Source organism: Trifolium pratense, linkage group LG7 (genome assembly GCF_020283565.1).
Source record: "Trifolium pratense cultivar HEN17-A07 linkage group LG7, ARS_RC_1.1, whole genome shotgun sequence".
NCBI classification, from domain to species: Eukaryota; Viridiplantae; Streptophyta; class Magnoliopsida; order Fabales; family Fabaceae; genus Trifolium; species Trifolium pratense.
Genome location: NC_060065.1, coordinates 36,508,151 through 36,531,948, shown reverse-complemented (window position 1 = coordinate 36,531,948; position 23,798 = coordinate 36,508,151). Strand labels below are relative to the sequence as shown.

At 31.2% G+C, this 23,798-nt stretch overlaps 2 protein-coding genes across 3 annotated transcripts; one reads left to right on the top strand and one right to left on the bottom strand.

The window, feature by feature from the left end:
• Positions 1 to 6,898: 6,898 nt before the first annotated feature.
• On the top strand, positions 6,899 to 19,239 carry LOC123895636 (probable LRR receptor-like serine/threonine-protein kinase At3g47570). 2 transcript variants are annotated; one of them, XM_045946094.1, is made up of 5 exons: positions 6,899 to 7,622; positions 12,987 to 13,346; positions 15,162 to 15,380; positions 16,578 to 18,557; positions 18,672 to 19,239. In XM_045946094.1, the coding sequence occupies exons 1-5, from the start codon at positions 6,911 to 6,913 to the stop codon at positions 18,989 to 18,991; spliced, it is 3,591 nt and encodes a 1,196-aa protein (XP_045802050.1). In that variant the 5' UTR covers positions 6,899 to 6,910; the 3' UTR covers positions 18,992 to 19,239. The 2 variants fall into 2 exon arrangements, with proteins under 2 accessions (XP_045802050.1, XP_045802051.1); XM_045946095.1 differs by lacking the exon at positions 15,162 to 15,380.
• A 2,103-nt stretch (positions 19,240 to 21,342) lies between these two features.
• On the bottom strand, positions 21,343 to 22,933 carry LOC123895637 (receptor-like protein 51). The gene has a single exon (XM_045946096.1). The coding sequence runs from the start codon at positions 22,745 to 22,747 to the stop codon at positions 21,440 to 21,442; it is 1,308 nt and encodes a 435-aa protein (XP_045802052.1). The 5' UTR covers positions 22,748 to 22,933; the 3' UTR covers positions 21,343 to 21,439.
• Positions 22,934 to 23,798: the final 865 nt, after the last annotated feature.

The following is a 23,798-nucleotide window of genomic DNA, read 5'->3' as shown; positions in this document are numbered from 1 at the left end:
ATATGTTACGATGGGTTTTTTCTGCACAACAGACGTTATCGATATTGTATGCAAAAAATTGTCGTCTTGGATGACCAATAAAATGAATTTCTGAACTTATAGTCAGCTCATTTGTTTCACATAGCTGCGCACTCAAACTCATCAGATTTGCCGAAAACATCAAGCAATGCAACATCTCTTTCGAAGTCAATATGCAGTAGTTTAACATTTATAAGTGACAATAGACGATTTTTTTTCGCCCTTCACAACATGGGCAACAGTCAACACCAATTGCCTTGAACCAACTAGTAAATATATATATATATATATATATATATATATATATATATCCTAGATAGTTATCCTATCCTATTAGTTCTCTAAACCCTAATCCACTTAAATCAATGAAATCTCTTCATTTAGCCATGTCATCCACTTACAATGTCACATAATTCTTCTTACATTATTGTCATATTGATCAACTTTTCATATACCTACATTTATATGTGTAATGATGCATTAATATATCAAAAAAAAACTGCCCAATTATATTAAAAAAAAAACTGCCCGATTATATGTTTATATAGGAAAAAAACGTATGGACAAATGGAAGCAAATAATCACTATAATGATTGAATATATTTAATCAAAAGGAAATAAAATAGTCATTAAATCATCATATTTTGCTAAACAATTGTTTAAACAATTGTCACTAAATCATCATATTTTGTTTAAATTCTATAATCTATTGTTTCTTTATTATGTATTGAGAATTCTATTGTCATGATGTCATACTGAATGTCAATGATAATGAAAAAAAAAGTTTTTCGTTCAAGGATCTGAGGATGTGACTTCTTGATCAATATTAGGTGATAAACTAGCTATTGGTCTGTTCATTTTTCATTTGGGGCGTCAAATACGGTAAATCATTTATGTAACACCCCGAACTAACTACCCTTAAAAACGTGATCTTAAAAACTCTTTAAAGATAAGTAGCCGGAGCGCTACGGAAAACATTTTATAAAACGATCGTGCACATGACACGAAACGTCGCAGCGGAAAACATTTTAAATAAAGGATTTTCAAAGCAATGAACAAAATAGTTCAAAAGATAAATCATTTACATAAAACATAAGTTAAGATGTTCGCATCGATATACGACGGAATACAAACGATCCCCGACTCGATGTTACAAATACCAGAGCACTAATATACATCACAACCAAACTAAACTTAACAAAGCTATACAAAGGTAGCCTACACTAGCTCCTCACAAAAGTGCTCCACACCAAAACGATCTGCAGCTAAAGCTCGATCGAAACCTCGACCTGAATACCTGAACCCCCAAAGGTCCAGCACATAACAATTAGGTAGAGAGTTAGTAAACATAATCACATACATACGAATATAGAAACGCACCTATATTCAACCTATCACGTAATACTAACTCACACACATGCCTCAATAAGCAATACACCAGATAACACATACTCACAAATACACAACCAGATAGTTTCACGTCGTTTCGGACAACACAAAGAACTCACATAACACATAACACATAATTGCACATTTACTCAAATGCGACTAATGCCAAACATTCAATGTCATGCCAACCTAGACACGACTAATGCATGTGGTACCATCTTCTTTATCAAGGAACTTACCATTGATATCCTTCTTTATTGGACAAGTCCAATATCCTTCTTTATCAGACAAGTCTGATATCCCTAAATAATGCATGAATTTATGAATGCCATGCATTTACCAAACATATGATAATCACTTAGCACGAAGCTACTGCTCACTACATGGATAACATAATCCATTAAACTTCTTTATCAGACAAACTGATATTCTTCTTTATCGGACAACCCGATATACAAAATACATATACTTCTTTGACATTTTATATAAATGCCATCACACAACACAATTATTAAACATATAATAATTCAAAACCAAAACAAAACCATGTTACAAGTGCCTAGATACACTTATAAACATCAACAACAATTGCTGTCGCAGAGGCCTTCGCTAAGCGAGGGCTTAGCGAGACATGGCGAACCTCACCAGGAAGTCACCTGCTCATGGCGAGCATTGGCGAGCTTCAGCGAACATGTTCGCTACAGCGAACTCCTGGTCGCTTAGCGAACTATACCAGAAAAATATCTGTTCTTGAGTTTCAATAAGGCGGTTTAACACTCAAATCCATCCAAAATACATTATAACATGTTATAAATGCATAACAAGTGATCAATCATGTATATACCATACATATATACATGTATTAACATTCACAAACACCAAAACACATCACACATACAAAATCATGCCAATTTCTTGCAAAATAAGCAAAGTTGCATAAACATGCAAAACCATCATCAAACATATACATATTCCCTCCTAGATGTTCATTAAGCATACTAAGATGAAAATACATGTTTATGATAAAGAAACTTCACCCAAACCCCAAAGAAATTGGGTGAGAGAGTTTGGGAATGGAGGCTAGACACCTCCCCTCTCTTGGATCACCCAAGCTTATGCTTAACCACTCTCACCTTGGATTGAATGATGATTCTTGGCCTCTAAATCTCTTCTCCTTGCTCGTGTTCTTCTCCTTGCTCTCCTAGGGTTTTTGCTTTGCTCTAGCTCACCACTTCTAACTTCTCATGAAAATGAATTGTGATACTATTCCTTAGTTTGACTTGCTACTTATACTACTCTCCAATGGTCATGAACCAAGCCCAATGGCTTAGGCCCATTAAGCCCTATCACACGCCCCAAGCCCACTAACATGACAAAGGTTTCGCTCACAAACTTATGTTCGCGATAAATAATTATACGTCGCGTAAATAAATATTTAACACTAACCCAAAATATATGCAAATATATAAAATATCGATTTACTAAAAATCGGGTCGTTACAATTTACACACTATATATGTTAGAAACTTGAAACTCTTTCTTGATTATATACTCTTAAAAACTTGAAACTCTCTCTTTCATATACACACTTTTTGTTAATTCTAATAATTATTTTGACACAATTATTAGTTTGATTATTATTATTATTAATTATTATTATTATTATTATTATTATTATTATTTTAATAATATTTATTGTTTCAATTTTTCTAAGTTATAATATAAAATAACGCGTCACACCCGTGCATCGCACGGGTAAGTGTCTAGTATTATAAAGAAGCATAATTTTTTTTGAAAATACACAAAAGTTAGATTTAAAATAGGGACTAAAAATTGTGATAGAAAATATTTGGAAATTAAAAATTATTTTTGAAATTTTTTATAGTGACTAAAAATGAAATTCAAAATATTTTTTGGGAATAAAAACTTATTTACCCTTTTATATATATTTCCATTTATGGTTAGCTTCAATATAAACTCTGGCTATTATTTTTGCCAATTAGTTTGCCTTCACTACTATATATTATCCAATGTTGTCAAAATCGGACCGGACCGGCCGGTCGGGCCGGTTGATCCGAGACTCGGGCATGTATCCGTCACAACATAGGCAGCAGTCAACACCAATTGCCTTGAACCAACTAGTAAATATATATTCCTGAATATTCCTGGATATTTGATTATGGAACTAGTGATCGCACACTTTTCATTAAATTATTTCAAGTCATACAGTGAGATTAAATTCTTTATTGTTGGGCCCTTGTTTCCGAAGGAGATATGTGTCAAATGGTAATTTATAAAGGAAGTATTCATTCCATTAGAGGAATAGAAAATGAAAATTACTTACTTTTCTTGTTTTCATCCAAGAGGTTTATCAAAGTGGCGTGTCAATTGCACGTATCATAATAATTATCAAGTAGTATATATCAGACTAGAAACCATTTGATTATATGAATCTTGGTTTATCAAATTTCTTTTAAAGGTTTACTCTCTTTCTATTTTGCAAACTGATTTGCTTTGTATTTTATTTCATATGTAAAAAAGATATATTGCCTTTACTGAATGGCTTCCAGTTTAGAAAACTTGACACTCAAATGAGAAACATATTTTTGTTTATGCCACTGTTTAATTTTGTGCTTGTAAACTGGTCTTAGGTTAGTGACTTAGAGCACCAACATCGGTTGAATTTTCACCGTGTTTTAACTGAAACAAACGTGTGTTGTCAGGACAAGACCGATAATTAGTTGCATTCCCTTGTTCCTAATATAAAGAGCGTGGTTCTGTTCATATACGATGCTTATTGGCCACGTGGATTGTGCACATGATAAAAGCTTTCTTTCTCATTACAAGACTAACTTTTTAAATTATAAAAAAATAAATTTCTATTATGTGTGAAATTTAATGGGACCCATTTAAGAGTTTTTGATGAGTTGTATGAATATTTGAGAAATGTGATTGAGTTGTTTAAATAATTGAGAAGTGTAAAATAATATAAATAATGTAACGGGACCCATTTAAAGAACTCATATGAGTTCATGGGATAATGATGCTCTTAGTGGACATGTACAAAACGTTCCTTAGCAGTCCAAGAATAGGTGTTTTTCTCAAAACAATGATACCGAATCTATCACATATGTGTGTGATTGAATTGTATGCAAAATCTGTGGATAAACAAAATTAATTTTATGCATGGCATACAAGATTTACATATCCTTAAAACTGCATACAAGTTCACATCTTTTGTTTGTCGGGAAACGATAGAGCAAGGTTTTAAATAGCGGTCGCGGTCGCGTCAAGGATTTCGCGATTTCGGCCGTTGCGTTATGCAATATGGTCATCGCGGTGTGAATTAATCACAATATCGCACAAATCTTATTAAAATTATTTGTACTATGATATATGTATAACAACTTAAATATGAGATAAATGTAAAGTTTTGAACTAGGAAAGAGTTAAAAAGATATAACACTTTATAATTTATGTTCATATTTGTATTAAAAATATGATTTTTATGCATTTATATTGGAAAAAATAGAAGTCTCTATCAATTAGCATTTTGTCGCGGCTGTATTGCGTTTCTTTGCGACTGTATCGGTGTTTCGTCGCGGCTGTAACGGCGTTTCGGCGTGATTTTTTTCACCATATAAAAACGGTGAAAAACGATAACTGTAGGCGCCAATACTTTTTGTCGCGGCCTTTTTCGCGGTAACAGATCTTTATTTAAAACCTTGCGATAGAGTATATCAGAGTATTAGTTTATTTAGCTTCTGTGCTAGCTTCTCTTCATTACTGTCATTAGTCGAAAAATTGTTCCTAAGGAAAAATTGATGTAGCAATAAGTTAAACACTAGTATCATTAGTGGAATACATAACATTCTATTGTACTTGAGAGTGAAGGACACATTTGTTTGATAAATAAAGAAGACCAGATTGTTAAAGAAAAAGCAAAACAAAAATCAAAGTAGATCCACTATGATGTTATTATTTTATTCAAATTCGTATCCTCTGTTATTATTTTGTTTGATCTTACCATGTTAGTAATTATTTGTAATCTGCACTAAGCCATAAATTAATACTAAAATTGAGTTATGCTCAACAGTGAGTCTGCCACTAATTGGTTTTTTTATTTGAAAAGTCTACCACTAATTGATCCCGTCAACCATGTAATTAATTTCAGCCAAACCCATTAACCCTAAACATTTAGGGTCTGTTTGGTTTAACATAGGGGAGGAGAGGTGAGATATTTTTATAGAGGAGAGTGGAGGGAAATTTTTTAGTTATATATGTGTTTGGTTCAAAAGAGAGGAGAGAAGGAGAGGAGAAATATTTTAAAAATAATTTACTTTTTTTTACCCTTAAAAGCTTATAACACTCATTTTAAAAACATACTTATATTTCTCTCTATTATTTACAAAACATATATAGAAAAACAAGGAATCTGATGATGGCATAAACATACTAGTACGGTAGTACCCCCAACAAAAACAAATACCACACAGAGAAATTATGTTGACCCCTAATCACCAAGAAACTCACTACTACCCCAACAAAAGCCATCAACACACTTGGCTTCAGTGCAGCTTTGGGTGATGCATAGTGTGGAGTGGAGTCGGTGCACTGCTATGACTACACTTGGCCACTAAAATTCGAAATGCAGAAATTGAAGTTTTTTTCAAAGTTTTTATAGTGCAAATCCAGGAAAAATTCGAAAAACAGAAACCGAAATTTTTTTTAAGGAAAAAAATTCGGTAAATAAAAACCGAAGTTTTTATTGAAGGGTAAAAAAGAAAATCCAAGAAAGAAAACGAAACATAGAGACCAGAAACACGGGGACCACAAGAGAAGCTATCAAACATTTAGTACAGAAATTTAATTACTATATAGATTTGGTGTCATCTGATCACATGCGTGATCTAAACATATTCAGAAAAACCACAGCAATTACCCATCCCGCCCACTGCCCCCAACATATTTTCATCTTTATGTACTATATATTCTCATCTTTTGTGTGGAACTTGAACAACCAAATTATCTTGTACAACCAACACCAATAATAATAGCAATGAAAAGAGTAAAAAAACACCTCAATTCTAATGTCGAAAATCCTCAATATGAGAGTAAAAATCACAAGTAGTCCGTATCAAATAAATAAATAACATCCACTTTTTTTTTAATGGCTAAATAACTCCACTATAATCAAATAGACTATACCCAATATTTTCCCACTTTCTCTAAGGAACTAACAAATCATATAATAATCACCAACTATGGTGAAACTAACAATAGAGCAACACAAGTGAGTATTCTAAACTAACATAAAGAGAAGACAAAATTATTCAGAAAAATTATCTAAGGAACTGAAATTAAATAACATACTCGAAATTATCTTTATTTTTATACACTTGATTATAGTTTGGCCATGTCATCATGATATCCATTCACATTTTTCCTATTCCAGTATAAATAAATATCCTCCTCCTCCGAACTTACACACATTGTATTGAAAATGGCCAAACCATACTCTTTGCTCTCTATTCTCTCTGCCTCACTCTATTATTACTTCTTCATCACTTGCTTAGCTAAAAGTACTAAAAACATCATCACCGATGAATTTGCACTCTTTGCATTCAAATCATCTATTACCTTAGACCCTTATCATATACTTAGTAATTGGTCAATCTCCTCTTCTAATTCTTTCTCTGCATGCAATTGGGTTGGTGTCACTTGTGATGAGCAACATGGAAGAGTAAGGAAATTGAATCTTGGTAACATGGGCCTTAAAGGTACCATTTCTCCTCATTTGGGAAATCTTTCTTTCCTTGTTGTTCTTGATCTAAATGGCAATAGTTTCCATGGTGAGTTACCACATGAGTTACTTCACTTGAAGAGATTGAAATTGTTGAATTTGAGCAACAATGGTTTTGTTGGAGAAATTCCATCAAGGATAGGGTTCTTATCCAAACTTCAATATTTGCATCTTGGCTATAATAATTTTGTTGGATTAATTCCACAATCTATATCCAATTTGTCAATGTTAGAGTATCTAAATTTGAACTCAAATTTCATCAAAGGAACCATTCCGAATGTTATTGGTCAACTTCGTCGGTTAAGGATTTTGCGTATCAGTAACATTAAGCCGTTGTCCGGAATCATACCAAAGACAATTTCCAACCTTTCTTCCCTTGAAGAAATCTACTTAAGAAATAACACCTTATCAGGTATGATATATACTCCCACCATTACAACACAACATGCATTGATTGACTTTAATTGACCTTATTTGCTAGTTTAGATTTTGTAAGTGTGTATGCATGATACTTTTGCACAAAACTGCAAAGTTGTTGGGTCTATGAAGGAAAATTTCCAATAATTTTTATTTGTTTGGCAAAATGTAGCGGATAACTAACATATAACAGATGAATTTATAGTTTATCGCTTATTAGCTAGCTTATTGATGGGACCACAATGCACAACAGAATTATCTAGCACATACAACACCAACAATTAACAGTAATGGAGTAAAAATTGTAAATAAAGGACATCTCAATTTTAAGGTGGAAAACTCTCAATGTGAGAGTAAACAACTACATATCGTCCAGACCAAATAAATAACTCCACTGCTATCAAATAATCACCACTTAAAGTGAAATTAATAACAAGAGAGCTAACAACCTCACAAATTAGTAGGTATAATTTCAAACAGACACAAATTCATCACCAATTACCAATTCTTCCTCTCTATCACTCCTCAGTCCTCTTAAACTTTCTCTCACTGTTGCATACACTTGCTTCATACGCGCACGGTTCGCAACTGCAACCACTTGCAACTCTCACGCACTTACTTTAGCGGCCTTCCTTTTGTTTTCACGCACACAGTAGTAGCACCTTTTCAATGGATTCAATGGATTTGGATTCTCTCATGGTCTTTCTCTCATGTTTCCTTCAGCATCAATTTTTTTAGGGTAAATGATCATTTACCCCCCTGCAAAATAAGCAAATTTTCGTTTACCCCCTGCACAGATTTTTTTTCTGTTTACCCCCTGCAAAAAATAGATTCCCTCATTTCGCCCCCTGGGTGTACAGCAGGACAAGTGACTATGCAAACCTATTGACGTGGCTTGTACATGTGGAAAAAATTATTTATATTTATTTTTTAAATTCCACGTCAGATAATATTTTTTAAAAAAATAAAAAATATTTTTTTCCTACAAAATAAAAAAAAATTCTGTTTTGTTTCCCCAAATTTTTTTTAAAAAATTCCTACAAAAAAAATTAATTTTTTTTTCATACAAATGATTTTAAAAAAATTTCCAACAAAAAAAAAATTCCTCCCAAAATAAAAAAAAAATGAATTTTCTTATTTTGCTCCCAAAATAAAGATTTACTCCGAAATAAAGTTTATTTCCGAAATAAAAATTTTAAAGATTTATTTTCAAACTTTTTGAATTAAAAAAAACATAATCTTTATTTTTTAAAAACAAAACTTTATTTTTTGATATTCTCTTTGAATTAAAAAAAATAGAAAAAGATTTTCAAAAAAATATAAAATAGAAAAACAAGTTTTATTGGTGTTTTCTTCTACTATCAAAACCATTTGCCCTAAAACTAGAAAAATATAAAGAAGCAGAAGACAATAATGAAGTAGAAGATGATTTCGGCGACTGAAGAAGACGACGACGAATACAATCATGACGGTGGAAGCAAACGATTACGGCGAAGATTCTGTTTTTTTTAATTCAAAAAGATTTGAAAATAAATCTTTATTTTTGGAGTAAAATAAGAAAATTCGTTTTTTATTTTATTTTAGGAAAAAAATACTCAATAATTTTGTATGAAAAAAAAAGTTATTTCTAGGAAATGTTTTTTAAAATTTTGAAGAAAAAAAAAATTCGTTTTCTAAATTTTGTAGGAAAAATAATTTTAATTTTAATTTTTTTTAAAAAATATTATTTGACGTGGAATTTAAAAATAAATATAAATTATTTTTTTCCATGTGTACAAGCCACGTCAGCAAATTTGCACAGTCACTTGTCCTGCTGTACACCCAGGGGGCGAAATGAGAGAATCTATTTTTTGCAAGGGGGTAAATAGAAAAAAAATCTGTGCAGGGGGGTAAACGAAAATTTCCTTATTTTGCAGGGGGGTAAATGATCATTTACCCATTTTTTTATGAATCATACCCATAGATAAGGAAAAAGAGAGAAGGCGACACCAAAAAAGCATAAGAGGATCCAAATCTGGATTCAATTCCCTTTATAACAACAACATGGACTTTTAACTCATTGCGTCAATCACTACTGAACTAACTAAGAATTAATGTCTTTATTTTAAGTTAAATATGACGATTCTTTTTTATTTTTATGTCACACGTAAGAAAAAAATTATAAAAAAATTTAATTATAAAGTTAAATATGACTATGCTTTTTTATTTTTATGCACAAAAATTAAAATTCACTATTTTTTTTTTAAAAAAAACTTATTTAATTCAATAACGAATTATTAAGCACAATAATTTTATGCAACATACTATATTTTAAGGGTGAAATTTGTATCCACCAGACTACTTGACAAAAAAATAAAAATGAGTAATTGTTTTTTTGGTGAATCTTATATATTTTTTGGTGAATTTACCCTAAAATGATTTGATCCCTCATCTGTGTATGTTTGTATGTAGACTTTTTCATTAGCTTAAATTATTCCAATCAATTTGTCATTTAGATATACATAATGCGTGTTTAATAAAATGCATAATAGGATATTGATTAAATAATTTTGATTTATTCTTATAAAATTTATTAATTAAAGGGCTATGCATTGCTAATTATTAAAATGTATCTTAAAAACACAAGATAATATATATATATATATATGGTTTTTTCTAATTAACCCTCACATAAATTGAGGGTAGGTGCCCTATGATGATGTGGCACCAATGAAATTTATCCACATTTATTTAAGTCAAACATAATTAATTTTTTACCATAAAGTAATTTAGACTATTTTTATTTTCATTTAATTATATTTTATGTATTATATTCTATGAATTTATATTTTGGACCTAATTACTTCTGATTTGTTTGCTTCTTCTTCAAATTGTATTACGTCTCAAACAACTTTCTTCTTCGCGTAAAAAAAAAAAACTTTCTTCTTATTGTCAAAAAACTTTCTTCTTCTTCTTAATGCTTTCAATCTCTGCTGCAGCCTCCACCACCGTCATGTTAGCATTCTACGGCTCCTCCGCTTTTGTGTTATCCGATGTCAATCTTTATTGTAGTCTTCGCCACCGATCTATCGGATTTCTTCAAGATTCTAAAACTTGTGATTTTCAATTTCTTAGATGTTATGTTTTTTAGCGTATTTTTTCCTGTTTTTTTTTTTTTTTACTTATTTTTTCATCGTCATTTTGTTTTTGTTTTCTTTGGTTGTCCATATCGGGAAAAAATTGAAAACAAAATAGTTTAGAGAAGACAAAATGAAATTAGGAGAATGTAATCAAGAAAATTGATCCAATTGATTGGCCACTGAGTTAAGAAGAATTTGATTTATGATTGTTGACTAATAAGGAATATAATTCAATATTTATTACCATATTATTGAAAATTCAAAACTCAAATGAATCGAATTAATTGCACCAAGTAATGGGTTACAATGAGTAAACCGTCAAATACCCTCTTAAAATTTAAAAATTCGTCAAATACCCCATGAAATTTGGAAATAGGCAAATACCCCCTGAAATTTTAAAAAGTCAATCAAATTGCCCCCTTGCACTACCAGTCAGAGTCCACGCCAGAAGGCAATTTGGTTGACTTTTTAAAATTTCAGGGGGGTATTTGTCAATTTCCAAATTTCAGGGGGTATTTGACGAATTTTAAGATTTCAGGGGGTATTTCACAGTTTACTCGGGTTACAATATGCAATATAGACACGGGTTTTGTAAGGAATGATCTAGTAATAAATAAAAATGATTTGTTTTGCCTTTCCATAAAAGGAAATAGAGACTAGGTATATCAAGTAACATACTCTTAAACTTGCACTATATCAAGGAAATAGAGACCATTGTCGGAAAACAATCACACGGAAGCTTGATCGATCACAAGTGCGGTCTACCTAAAATTTATCCGATCAAAATGAAAAGGTTCGACTATTTTAGGAAGACGAACTAACTCTTGAACTTGTTTAGGGTTTAGGGTTTAACTATTGATCATAAGTAAAAATTTAAATAGTTCATCTGAACTAAAAGAAAGGTCGGACCATTGTCGCAAAACAATCACACAGAAGCTTGATCGATCACAAGTGCGGTCTACCTGAAATTTATCCGATCAAAATGAAAAGGTTCGACTATTTTAAGAAGACGAACTAACTCTTGAACTTGTTTAGGGTTTAACTATTGATCACAAGTAAAAATATAAATAGTTCATCTGAACTAAAAGAAAGGTCGGACCATTGTCGCAAACCTAAACCTAATTACTTAACCTAATTTTTTCCCCTCTTTTTTCTAAGATCGACATCATATCGACCAACGTTAATCAATGCAATGATTTAAAGAGATTGAAAAAATAAATACTATATACTCCCTCTGTGTCAAATTACTTATCGTTTTAGAAGGAAAAAAATTTAAGAAAGTGTATTTTTGCACTTAATTTCCTATTATACCCTTATTTTAATTCACCAATAAGCTTATTTTGTTTTTTCCACGCACTTTATCTTTCCAATAAATTTAATATGTTATGTACCAATTTTTTTAAAAAACAAATATCTTTTTTTTGAAAACTTAAAAAAACAAACTTTAATTTTCCAAATATATAATCTTTTACGGTTTCAACTACTCCTAAATATTTGGAATTTACATGAGTGACTTAGATAGCTAACAATTTTTTTTTCTAAAACGACAAGTAATTTGAAACGGATGGAGTATTTACACCGGAATAGCATGAATTATTTGATTTGATTTTTTTTGAAGCATTATTTGATTTCATTTAATAAATGTACAAGTGGAATTGTATATTTAAATTCGAGATATTAGTTTTTTTTTCTTTGTTGTTTTTGTTCTCTTATTATTTTTATTTAAACTAACATTGATATATATTTATTTTTTTGAATCTATAACATTGATTTTTTTTTTTACTAATAACATTGGTATTTTAGAATCAATTTATAACATTTAGAAACAAGCATTCAATGATCAAATTAATTCTAATTATATTTACACATAGTCTAAAATATAATTAAAGAAAACTAGTAACATAAAATATAATTAATTGAAAATAAAAGTAGTCAAAATAATTTATGGTAAGAAATTAATTATGTTTGACTTAAATACACGTGGATGAATTTCATTGGTGCCACATCAGCATAGGGCAACTACCCTCAATTTATGTGAGGGTAGAGAAGTAGTCACCTATATATATATATATATATATATATATATAGAAAACAAAAAAATTCTAAAAAAATGTTTTGCATTTAGCATTTTCATTAATTAAATATTGTCATATATTGTCATTGTCATATATCAATATATTTGAATCTACTAATTAATGTCTTTCTTCTGTCTTATACTATATATATGTATTGAACTAAAGGAGAAATTCCGAAAGGAATCGGTGATCTTACATGGTTGAGAATTGTGAACCTTCAATATAATATGCTCACAGGCAACATATTTATGTTCAACAGCACATCATTGGAACACTTATACCTTGGTAATAATAATTTGAGTGGCATTCTTCCATCAAATGTTTGTCAAGGGCTTCCAAATCTTAGATCACTCTATCTTTTCTTTAATGATTTTTATGGTGAGATGCCAAAAGTTTGGCGTTATTGCAAAGAGTTGGAAGATTTGGAACTATCCAACAATAATTTTGACAAAGGACGTATGCCACATGACATTGGAAAATTGACCAAGCTTCGATATTTGTTTCTTCCCTTGACTAACTTGCATGGTAAGATATTTTTACCCACGCATTAATTGTTTATTTATTTTTCACACTTAAATGCAATTTTGGTTGTCTATTTTTAAAAAGAGGAAGTTTTACTTAAAAAAAAAAATATGAAGTAGTTTTGGTTCCTATTTTAAAAATTAGCTTTTTGTCCTCCAATTTTAATTTTTCTTGAGTTTTGGCCCCCAATTCGATTTTAAAGTCAATTTTTTTAATGTGGCATGGTCATTAATGACATGACAACGTCTAACTGGACAAATTAATTATACATGTCATTATTAATTTCCTTAAATCATACTCATCCCTCCGATCCTTTTTATAAGGAACAATTTGAAGAAGAAAAAAAATTGGTCATTTTTATAAGAAACAATCATTAAATTTATTCTTACAATTCCATTTCTACCCTTATGAAATTGTATCCATTCCAAAGTTATGCATTAATTAGAGTGACATATTCCCTAAGGATAAATTAATATACCAAGGTTAGTTTTGGAATAGATTGTAAAATTTTAGAATTTTTATTAAGAGATATAAGGTTTCTTGGTATGTGTATTTTTTTCAAATTGTTCCTTATAATAATGACCGGAGGGAGTAATAAACATGTTAAAACTAAAAAACAATTTATTTAATCTTTCTAAAAAATAATAAACATATAATTCAAAGACTTGGTTTACAAAAAATGAGCTTTTTTAGAAAATACTCCCTCCGTCCCAAAATAAATGACCTAATTTTGACTTGGTGTACTATTCATATGATCTCCTTTAACCTTATTTTTCTACTAATATATACATGCAAATATTATCATATGAGATGTTGTTTGATTTGCCTCGATGAGTATTTTCAAAATATACAACTTTTATAATTTTTAATAATACATAACTAAATATGTTAACGATTAAGGATGTGCATTGATAAACGTAATTGTAGTCAAACATGTCATTTATTTTGGGACGAAGGGAGTAGGACTTATAGAAAATACAATTGAAGAGAAAAGAGTTTTGCTTTGTTTGAATTTATCAATTTTGAAGAATGTGATTTGAAATTTTTGGATTTATGGAGGAAGTTGATAAACACACCGGAAGAGGAAAGGACAAGTGAAACTTATGGGTTAATTAAATTTTTATGATTTTTCAAAAAAAATTAAATGAACTAATTTTAAGTTTTAAAATTTTATTATTGGTTTAAAGAAATTAATAATGACATGTGTAATTAATTTGCCACATGATTAGTGACCATGCTACATCAATAAAATTGACTTTAAAATGGAGTGAGGACCAAAACTCATGACAATTTTAAATTGGAGGACAAAAAAACTAATTTTTAAAATAAGGACCAAAACTTTATTTTTAAAAAAATAAGGGACCGCATTTAAGCTTATTATTTTTCTAAAACGATGGATAATGCATTATTGTTATTATTTATTACTCTCTCCATACTTCCTCCTCCACAAATTAATATCATCTCAATTTTCTCTCTTCATTATTTTCTCTTTTAAGAGTTTTAGAATATGTATTAAATATTAAATAATTGGATTCACCAAATGACACATTATTATATCAAAGAAAAGAGTTTAAGGTAAAATAGTAGGGTATCAAGATTCGAACCATGCTTCCTGCATTTTATATGTAATATCTCTACAAATTCTAAAATGGAGGGAACCTGTACTCATTTCTAAAACTTTAGTAATGACAAAAATGAATTGGGTAAATAATGGAGAGGATCTTGACTCATCCATTAATTATCTTAAAATAATTGTCATTTTCATTTTTGAATATCACTTTAATTACTTCTTTTTTTCCAACTATATATTACATATAGATGAAATTCCATCTTCCCTCTTCAACATCTCTTCTTTGATGGTGATCGATCTTGACATGAACAACTTAAATGGAAGTCTCCCAAATGAGATGTGTCATCAATTTCGTCAACTTCAAGTTTTTTCTCTAGACTATAATGATTATAGAGGAATCATTCCACGATCTATTGAAAATTGCACATCTTTACAATATTTCAGTTTGGCAGATAACCTTTTTACAGGTATACTCTCAATTTTCTATCTTCATATTTATTTATAAATATAAAAACTATTTTAGAAAGAAAGACACTCATATCGGAACTAACTAACACAACCAAACTATTTTAGAAGTGTTTGGACGCCATAAAAAGATACTCATATTTTGTAGATGATGGGAAGACGATGTCTTGTTTTTAAAACTCTTTCAAGAGATGAGAATCTCCAAAATATATATATAATCATTTGGTTCACTAGCCCAACCAATATCAAAATAAGCACGAAAATTCAAAGAAAAAGTTTAGGTAAACAAGAAGTATTGAAATTGAATTCCTTGAAAATAACGGAGAATATCAAGTACAACTACTCAATATGTTGTAGTAAGAGAAATAACAAATTAACTAACAACATGCACTGTATAAGCTATATTAGGTCTCTTAAAATTGAGTTTTGGGTCTAACTCGTCATTACAAAACTGGCTTATAAGGTAAGGATTATCTCTAGTTTATAAACACTTAGTCAGGCCATCTTTCAACCGATGTGAGACTTTTTAACACACCCCCTCACGCCCAGCATTATTGGGCTTGGTGCGTGGATATAAACGGTGGGTGACCCGATAGCGGAAACCAGATAACAGATGGCCCAACGGATCGTGGAGAGGCTCTGATACCATCTTAGAATTTGAGAGGCCTATACTCATCCCCAAAAGCTAGCTTAAAGGGTGAGGTTGCCCTCACATATTTATACACTTCACATCTCGGAAACCTAAGCAATATGAAACTTCAAACAAACCTCAACATCACAACTAACACATTCAACAAGGTCTAGTAATAGGAATGTACATCAAGCTTCGAACCAAATTATGATACAAAATGAGATATCGTAGAAAAACTCCATCAGAGAAAACATATTTCACAATTAACTCCAAAAAAACTATTTGCTGCTCGAGTATCAGAGACAAGAGCTTACTCAAAATGTTTGCAATGTATTTGTATTGAGAGGGAAGATAACCTCTAAGGAATTAGTCAACTTCAATCCCCAAGAATATGCTTAGTGAGTGACTTGCTAGCTAGTCTTCTTAGTTATTAACTTCCCTCTCAATACAAATACATTGCTTTAATAGACAAATATGGTCGAGCATTTCATGCATCATTGGTGTTATACGTCATCATATACATATAGCTTTGTTTATTTATTGTTTTCTTTGTGATGTGTGTTTTTAGGTTCGATACCAATGGAGATTGGCCATCTCAATCAACTCACATTTTTAGAATTGGGAAATAACAGTTTGAGTGGACCTATTCCTTCAAAAATCCTCAACATTTCAACATTGGAATCTTTAATTTTTGAACAAAATTCACTCTCAGGCATGCTTCCATCAAACATGGGATTTGGCCTTCCTAACCTACAACAATTACAGATGAATGGAAACAAATTTGTTGGAAAAATTCCAAATAGTATATCCAATGCTTCAAATCTAGTTACACTTGACTTGAGTCGTAACGAATTTAGTGGAATTATACCGAATTCTTTTGGACATTTAGCATTCATTGAATACCTCTTCATACACAACAATAATTTGACATTAAATGATGATTCACTTGAAATAAACTTCCTTACTTCACTTACTAGTTGCAGATATCTTGCAAATCTTGATGTATCAAATAATAGGTTATCAAAACTTCCCAAGCGCATTGGAAACTTATCATTAGAACACTTTTACGCAAATTCTGTTGGAATTAATGGATATATTCCACTAGAAATCGGAAACATGAGCAACCTCATTGAATTGTCTCTGAGTATGAATGATTTAAATGGATCCATTCCTAGTACAATTAAAAGGTCAAATCTTCAACTTTTGGATCTTGACTACAATGGACTGCAGGGATCAATAGTTCATGAGCTTTGTGAAGTTAGCAGTTTGAGTGAGTTGTATTTAACAAGCAATAAGCTTTCTGGTGTGTTACCAACATGTTTGGGAAATATGACTTCTCTTAGAAAGTTTCACATAGGATACAATAAGTTCACCTCATTAATACCTCTCTCTTTTTGGAATCTTGAAGATATTTTAGAGGTAAACTTATCCTCTAATGCTTTAATTGGAAATCTTCCACCTGAGATTAAGAATTTAAGAGCTCTTACACTATTAGATCTCTCCAAAAATCAAATTTCAAGCAACATTCCAACAGCCATAAGTTTATTGAGAACTTTAGAAACCCTCTCCTTAGCAAATAACAAATTGAATGGTCCTATTCCAACATCACTTGGTGAAATGTTTAGTTTGAGTTTCTTGGACTTGTCTCATAATCTTATAACTGGTGTGATTCCAAAATCATTAGAGTCAATTTCTTCTCTTAAATACATAAATCTATCATACAATAGATTACAAGGAGAGATTCCTGACGGAGGACCTTTCAAAAGCTTCACAGCTCAATCTTTCATGCATAATGATGCGCTTTGTGGCAATCCTCGCTTACAAGTGCCTCTATGTATGAAGAAGTCAAAGAAAAAGAAGCAACTGATCAAATTTGTATTGCCCATAATTGTTGTGTTATGCATTTTGGTTGTTGCATGCATAATAATTTGGAGGCATAAAAGGAAGAAGGTTGAAAATCCACTTAAAAGTGATTTGTCAGCTACTTTAGGGGCTCCAAGAAGAATATCCTACTATGAAGTTGTGAAAGCTACTAATGGATTTAGTGAAAGTAATTTACTTGGAAAGGGTGGCTTTGGATCTGTGTATCAAGGAATGCTTTCTAGTGGGAAGATGGTGGCAATTAAAGTACTTGACTTGACATTGGAAGCAACATCAAGAAGCTTTGATGCAGAATGTAATGCAATGCGCAACCTTCGGCATCGAAATCTTGTTCAAGTTATCAGTAGTTGTTCAAATGATGATTTCAAATCACTGGTGATGGAGTTTATGTCAAACGGAAGTGTGGAAAAATGGTTATACTCAGAGAACTATTGTTTGAATTTCTTGCAAAGGTTGAATATAATGATAGATGTGGCATCTGCATTGGAATATCTACATCATGGTTCTTCAATACCAGTGGTTCATTGTGATTTGAAGCCTAGTAATGTGTTACTAGATGAAGATATGGTTGCGCATGTTAGCGATTTTGGAATTTCGAAGCTTTTGGATGAAGGACAATCTAAAACTCATACACAAACATTAGCTACTCTTGGTTATGTTGCACCAGGTTATTTTTTCACTCCTAACTATAAGTTATATCTTATCAATTTGAGTTTAGTTAGGTAAAATTTAATATATTTTTTAGAATTTTTTATAACTAGTGATTAACATTTGCATACAGAATATGGACCTAAGGGAGTCATTTCAGTTAAAGGAGATGTGTATAGTTATGGAATAATGCTGATGGAAATGTTCACCGCAAAGAAGCCAACAAATGAAATGTTTTCAGAAGAATTAACCTTGAAAACCTGGATTAGTGAATCAATGGTCAATTCAGTTATGGAAGTTGTGGATTACAATTTAGTCTCACAAAATGAAAAAGAACTTCATGAAATTTTTGCTTTAGCTTTGAGTTGCTGTGCAGATTCACCTGAGGCAAGAATTAAAATGACAGATGTAACTACATCGTTAATCAAAATCAAGACATTGGCCATGCGGTGAAAATGACATATGTAATTGCATGGTTTTGGGTTAATTTTTAGCCTAGAATCACTTTGTTGCGTCTATTTTCCATCTTTTAATCTAAACAAGTGGTTTTTATAAGTTTTTTTTTGTGATTTTGTCATCTGGGCGTTGTGTTGTTTGTAGTCTTGGTGTGACGTTTGATTTCTCGTCATGTTGTGGTGTTCTATTGGTTCTGTTGGTTCCATATTGAAAGATCTGCATCAATCTATTACAAATTTAATCAATGACTTGACCGTCAACATTACAGATCTTGAGGTTGACGCATAAGTATTCCAAACAATTTAATCTTATCGTATTATAAGTAAGCATTTTGCTGTTGTATGTTATTAAAATTTTATGGCTATTATCTATTTTATTTTATTTTGAAACGGTCAAAGTTAGTAATTTTATTTTTTTTATTTTTTATTTTTATTTTTGATAAGCCAAAGTTAGTAATTAATTGTTAATGTTAGTATTTTTCACTTTCACAGTTACTTGAACATCAGACTTTTAACTCTTTTAACCCTTACCTCAAACTAATTGAACTACCCATCCCACCTCACTATTACCTATTTTATTAGTTTCAATTTTTGTTTTCTTAAGGATTATCCAATGATTTGTGGCAGAATGTATCTTTTAAAACTTGGGGATGTTTTCAGAAAATATTTTTCTATATTGTTATGTTATATTTTATTTTTTTACTTTCAATTTTAATTACAAACACTTTAAAATATTTGTTAGGAAAAAACTTGGATATTTTGTATTGTTTTACACTAGAAAATTGGATAAATTATCTAAACTACTTTCATCCTAATTTTAAGAAGAATGGTTTTGATGTTTGTTATATGTGTTTTAACAAAACAGAGTAGGCACGATATCTATAGTAATGTGCCTAAAATCCTAATTTATGACCAACTTCAGGTGATCATTACATAAGTTTGAGATCTTAGACTAATCACTTGAGGTTCTAAAATCTATTTACAACCAAGTTCAAGTGATCATTGATATAATTTTCCCACCTTTACTTTTAAACTCAGGTAGTATTCTGATGTTGATAACTTGGACTAATCTCTCAGGCTACTCAAATCCATTTACATCTCTCAATACATATTAGTATTTCATAAGTACTAGCTTGAAAATGAATGTCGGACTCGACTATATGACTAAGAGACCTGATTATCTATCAACCTTGTTCCATCACAAAAACGAATGATCTATTTTCCTCATGTTCTCCATCACAAAAATAAGGGTGGGAGGATGGAGAGAGACACGTAGAGATTGAAATTAAGAGAATCCAACTACGTCACATTGAAGTTAGTTGTAATTCTCAGGACATGGACAAATGATCTATAGAGGACGGCTATCAACTTTCTAATACACTCTTCTTAATACACACTCTTTTATTGGTTGAAATTCAAATGAGTCGCACAAGTATAAAACACAAAAAAGTATTGTAAGAGGATCAAGTAACTGCATGGTGAAGAATAAAAACACACAAAGCTGGCATATGATGAAGGTAGGACAGACAAACACATATCCAATGATCTAAAGTAGCACATGCTATAAAATTGGAGCAGAGTCAAATATCTACAATCATACATTATTATTATACTCCACTCAAAAACCATCATTATCCACCTGAGATGCTATCCATCTCCTACTTAAGCTAAATGCTAAATCAATTTTATTCTCCAAAAGTTGTGCCCACAGATAACAGAATCAAAATTTTAGCCATTTGCAGCCCAACATGAAATAAGTGTCATCATATCCACTACCTATTTTGCCCCCAAATATAAATGTCATCATGTCCAACAAACTTCCTAAAGAAAGTTGTAATAACTTAGAAGTATAAACTGAGTTTTTGGAAAATTAGAAGGGCAAATTATATTCCTAAAAATTGATTAACAACTCAGATAAAATGTAACCTACAAATGAAAATGGATGGTAGTAGCCTAGATAGTGTAGTTGTAACAAAATGAGGCTTCTTTATGTATACAAAAAAATATTACTACCTCTAATCCTTTTTATAAGGAACACTTGACAAAGGTTCATTGAATAATTGGTGTATCTGGTCACCAGACCTCATCAGACCCGATACACCAATTATTCAATATATCTAAAAAGTGTGATGCACAAACATTAAAGCATGAGCTACTTTGGAAACTAGAAAGCAAGTAAGCACAAACAATGTTGACAATGATGCAACAAACAAATGATTCAATGACTTGGTTCTTCATCTTTTTTCTCCCCCTTTTAGTGGACACATTTTACATAAATTCCTATCAAAATGTAACAATGCCTTTTTCTTGTTTGTGTTTTCCATCTTTGTTCATTGTAATCATATAGTATAATAATAAAATAAATATTAAATATATTAAACAAGCCCTCTCAACTTAACAAAAGTAATCAATTTTCCTAATCTAAAAACCCAAAATCAAAATATCTTCAACGACAACATTTTGAACAAACAATTAAGAAAACAATAAGAAAAACAATAGAAGAAAGAGCAATAGCCACACCAAGAACAAACTTGTTTGGTCCATGATGTTGATCCTTCTTGTGCTTGCTACCACCACCATCATCATCACTATCATCATAATCATCATCACTGCTATCATCTGCAGAAGAATCCTTTGCAGGTGGAGGCGAAACCGGCATTCCATATTTATCACAATGAGAAATTCCAAGTTTCAATTTTGAAGACAAAACCGAACGATTATAACACAAATTACTATTCCCACCAATCTTAAACACTTCTAAACCCTTTATAAAACTGAGATTAAAAGGAACAACACCGCGAAGATTATTGTTAGCTAGATTCAAGTACTTGATATTCTTCATTTGTGAAATGAACTTTGGAATAGACCCATTAAGCTGGTTTGAACTTAGATCCAAATGAACCAAACCAGGAACAGCAGAAAATGAATCTGGGATAGACCCAGAAAATAAATTTGAAGCTAAAGATATGTTTTTTAGAGAAATTAAGTCACCAATTGAAGAGGGTATTTCACCAGTGAGTAAATTTGAAGAAAGATTCAAACTTTCAAGACTATCAAGCATTGTAATTGAAAAGGGTATATTTCCTTTGAGTTGATTACTTGAAAAATCAAAATGGGTAAGATTTGAATGAATGTGACCAGGTAAAAAACCAGTGAGATTTGCATGAGAAATTGTCAAAGATTTGAGATAGTTCATGTGACTAAGAATAACATAAGGACCAGAAGCTTTAACTTGAACATTTGAAACAGTAAGATCAGTGAGATTTTGAAGCTGAGAGAGCCAAACACCAGAGATTTTGTGGAAGCTATTGATGCAGGTGAAGGATGTGAGAGATGAAATGAGTTCTTGAGGGAAATGGATAGGTGAAATGGGACAGTTGATAAGGTTAAGAGAGTGAAGTGTAGAGAGAGATTTGAGAGCAGTGAAAGAGAGAGAAACATAGGAGGAACAATTAGATAAGGTTAAGGAAATGAGGTGGCGAAAGGGTTTGGAAGAATCACAAAGTGTTGCATTGTGGAAAGATGGTTGTGAACATGGGTCTTTTGAAGTTGGGATGTTGAGGGATTGTAAGGCTGTGATTTGTTTTGGGTCAAGAGTTGATTTTGATGATGATGGTGATGAAGGAGTTGAAGGAGGTGATGTTGGAGATGGGGTTGGTGGGAGAGGAAGAGAAGGAGATGAGGTTGTAATGGTGGAGAAGAAGAAGAAGAAGAAGAGGATGAGAATGAAGAGAAGTTGAAGTGGTGGTTTCATGGTTTAGAAAAACATGTGCTGATGTTCATATGAATGAACAAGGACTGATGAATTTAGGAGTGTGGTTGTGTGAGATTCTGAGAGAACTATGTTGTGGGAAATGAGATTGATTAATGTTGTGGGAACTGTGTAACTGTGTTTAGTTTGTTGTGTACTAGTAGTTGTTAATTAAGTAAGCTTTCATTATAAGAGTGACCTGGTCACAGTTGGAGAGGTTCAACTTGGAAGAGAATTTTGTTTGTTTGTGTCCTTTGATTTGGAGATATTTACAGAATTGGACCTGTCATTTCAGTATTTTCAAAGAATAATAACGGCCAAATTTTTCTCATTTGTGTGAGTGTAAAGCTCATTTGCACTTGATAGACATCATACATGTTCCCGTGAGCATAGATCGATCGATCGATAAGATATTACATATAAGGGTTCGAATCTTAATACTTCTACTATTTTATTTTAAAAAGTAAAATTTTATTCACTAAATTATTTGAAAAAATAAAATCATATATAATACTCAAGAGATGAGAGTTTTTTTTTTTTACAAAACAAGAGTTCATAGTTTGATATACACCTTAAAAATGTAAATTTTAAAAATAAAATAAACAGTACACTCTTCCCAATTTGCAAACGATGGGGAAGGAGAATAAATTAATTTTAAATAGTAGTGATCAAAGTGTACATGGGGGTGCACATGCAAATGCAAGGAGGCATCATATTTATCCTGAACAAGAATAGTTTATTGATTATTTGATTTATTAATAATACGTGGCACAAGTGAAGTACTTCATATTTGGAAAAAGATTGTCTCTAGTGAAAATTTTCTCATGTGAAATCTGGGCTGTTCATTTTTTTGTTTGCAAAAAATTTAGATTACAAAAAAATATGCATGGATTGGCACCGGACACTCTCGGGTGAAATTATCACGGGAGAGGATCCATACCCTTCATATTTGGTTTCTTAACCATTTAATTTAGTAGAGATCAATTGATTTTTAGTAGAGGTTAATTCTTTAAATGAATCTCAATTATTTTGAGATTACTTTATACGGTTACGC